This window comes from Penaeus chinensis, chromosome 21 (assembly GCF_019202785.1).
Source record: "Penaeus chinensis breed Huanghai No. 1 chromosome 21, ASM1920278v2, whole genome shotgun sequence".
NCBI lineage: Eukaryota > Metazoa > Arthropoda > Malacostraca > Decapoda > Penaeidae > Penaeus > Penaeus chinensis.
This window is the reverse complement of record NC_061839.1, coordinates 192,522-195,021: the sequence shown is the minus strand read 5'-3', so window position 1 is coordinate 195,021 and position 2,500 is coordinate 192,522. Positions and strand designations below refer to the sequence as shown.

At 25.9% G+C, this 2,500-nt stretch overlaps 1 protein-coding gene across 6 annotated transcripts in view; it reads right to left on the bottom strand.

Annotated features, from left to right (window-relative positions):
* Window positions 1-2,500, bottom strand: part of LOC125036479 (LIM domain kinase 1-like) — a 35,496-nt gene that overhangs the window by 19,114 nt on the left and 13,882 nt on the right. For 5 of the 6 annotated variants that reach the window (XM_047629089.1, XM_047629088.1, XM_047629090.1 and 2 more), the window contains one exon: window positions 2,360-2,389. The exons of the other annotated variant lie outside the window; for it this stretch is intronic. In XM_047629089.1, coding sequence (XP_047485045.1) covers window positions 2,360-2,389 — 30 coding nt within the window. The remainder of the gene's footprint in view (window positions 1-2,359; window positions 2,390-2,500) is intronic. 6 annotated transcript variants of the gene reach the window in all.

The window sequence follows — 2,500 nt, the reverse complement described above, 5'->3', positions numbered from 1 at the left end:
AACTCTAATGTCAATCTAAAGAATCAGAGAAAAAAAATAATAATAATAATAATCATAAACCTCTTCACTACACAGTATAAACACAAAAAGCCAAAAAAAAAAGCCACAGAAGTACTCTTACTAACAAAAGACTACTTTGCCATGCTGGCTCTAAGCTCACACTACACTATAACTCATACCGTGTGATCAACCCTAGTAGGTCTACCGATTCATTTCTGTACATTTCATTATGTTCAGGGATGCCCTGTAAAAAAGAAAGGTTGGCTTAGGTGGTGTGTGCATGCAGAATTTACAGCCAAATCAGACATGTGCAAGAGACTTTTTACTCTAGAGACTGCCCATTTTGGATGACGTGTCCAGAACTGCTCATTCCATCACTGATCCACTTGAAATCATGGTTATCAAAAAAAAAAAAAAAAAAAAAAAAAAGAGAGAGAGAGAGAGAGAGAGAGACACTGAGTCACTTTCGTAAACTGTAAAACCTAGGCATTTTTAATAAATGTGAAATTTCTCGGATCTTACCACTGCAATCAACTACCAGCAGTCTCTAACGATTTCAGCCAATTAAACACCAATTTCCGCTTCTGCAGACTTCAAGCTGGAAAGTTGTTCACTAACCTTTTGTTACAAAAAGACAAAAACCACCTGTCATCATCAGGCACCATGCCATCACTTCCATAAAGAAACTGTTTTACAACTGGGGATAAAATTTAATGAATGCTTTTTTTTTTTACTCACTTCCTCTAAACATGATTCATACATCCTAGCTAAAGCTGGCATCTGAGAGGAAAATATTTTTAATTTACCAGAAAGCCGAGATAACAAGATATTAAATCTCTGAACAGGATGCAAATGTGTACATGTGATTATTTCACTGTGAAGCTATGTATCTATTTATTTATCTATCTTTCTAATTCTCTATCTATATTTAATCATTAATATGTGTATATGTATATATGTTTGTATGTATATATGTATGTATATATGTATGTATGTATGTATGTATGTATGTATGTATGTATGTATGTATGTATGTATGTATGTATGTATGTATGTATGTATGTATGTATGTATGTATGTGTATATAAATATATAATATATATATATATCTATATATACATATATATGTTTATATATATATATATTTATATATAACAATATACATATATATATATATATATATATATGTATGTATATGCATATATATGTATGTATGTATATATATAACAATATGTATATACATATATAAATATATATATATACATATATAAATATATATATATACATATATATATATATACACAATACTATATATATATATATATATATATATATATATATATATATATATATATATATATATATATATATATATATATACATATATATATATATAAATATATATATATATGTAATATATATATATATATATATATATATATATATATATATATATATACACACATATATATGTGTATGTGTATATATATATGCATGTATATGCATGTATGTATGTATAATTATATATATATACATATATATATAAACCCACACACATATATATATACATATATATATATATATATATATATATATATATATATATGTATATATATACATATATTATATATGTATATATATATATATATGTATTTATATATATATATATATATATATATATATATATATGTATTTATATATATATATATATATATATATATATATATATATATATATTTATATATATATATATATATGTATATATATTTATATATATATATATATATATATATATATGTATATATACATATATATATACATATATATATTATATATACAGTAATGGTAGAAAATTTTAATGATTCATTCTTAACATTTAAACTGCATTATGTATACTAACTTTGCCCAAGTTTAAGGTGCATTCTGAACTAACCCCTAATATCTGTAAATTACTTTATATGTGAAAAAACTATTATATCCCAGTAACATTACTGTAATGAGATATAAGCATATGAAATTTAAGCAGATAAATTTAACGTATAACATCTAACTATCCACAGGTGTGCAAAAAAGGAATGACATGAGTGTACAATACCTGAGTGCTAAGTAAAGCCTATGCCTGCTAAGATGATGACAGGTGAGCTAAAAGGTGCAGTGAAAAAAGAAGTGTCCGATTATCCAATGCAAGATCAGTATCATATTTAATAATCTTGAAAAAAAAAAAAAAAAGAACATAAACCATAGCAGTCCTCTGGCCACACCACAAATTGGGTATTTCTACTACTACTACTTCTATGACATGCCATGCAAGGGTATTCCTTTCCTTTACGTTACCAAATGGCATTAGCCATATACTCACTGTTGTAATCTTTCTTTGAGTGATGGAACACTGAAACACAGGGGCTAAAGTTAGTGACCCTTTGGTTAAGAAGGCCCACTTTTCATGAGCACTATATTAGGAATCACATTTGGCAGTCGGAGACCTCTGACAGCTGACACC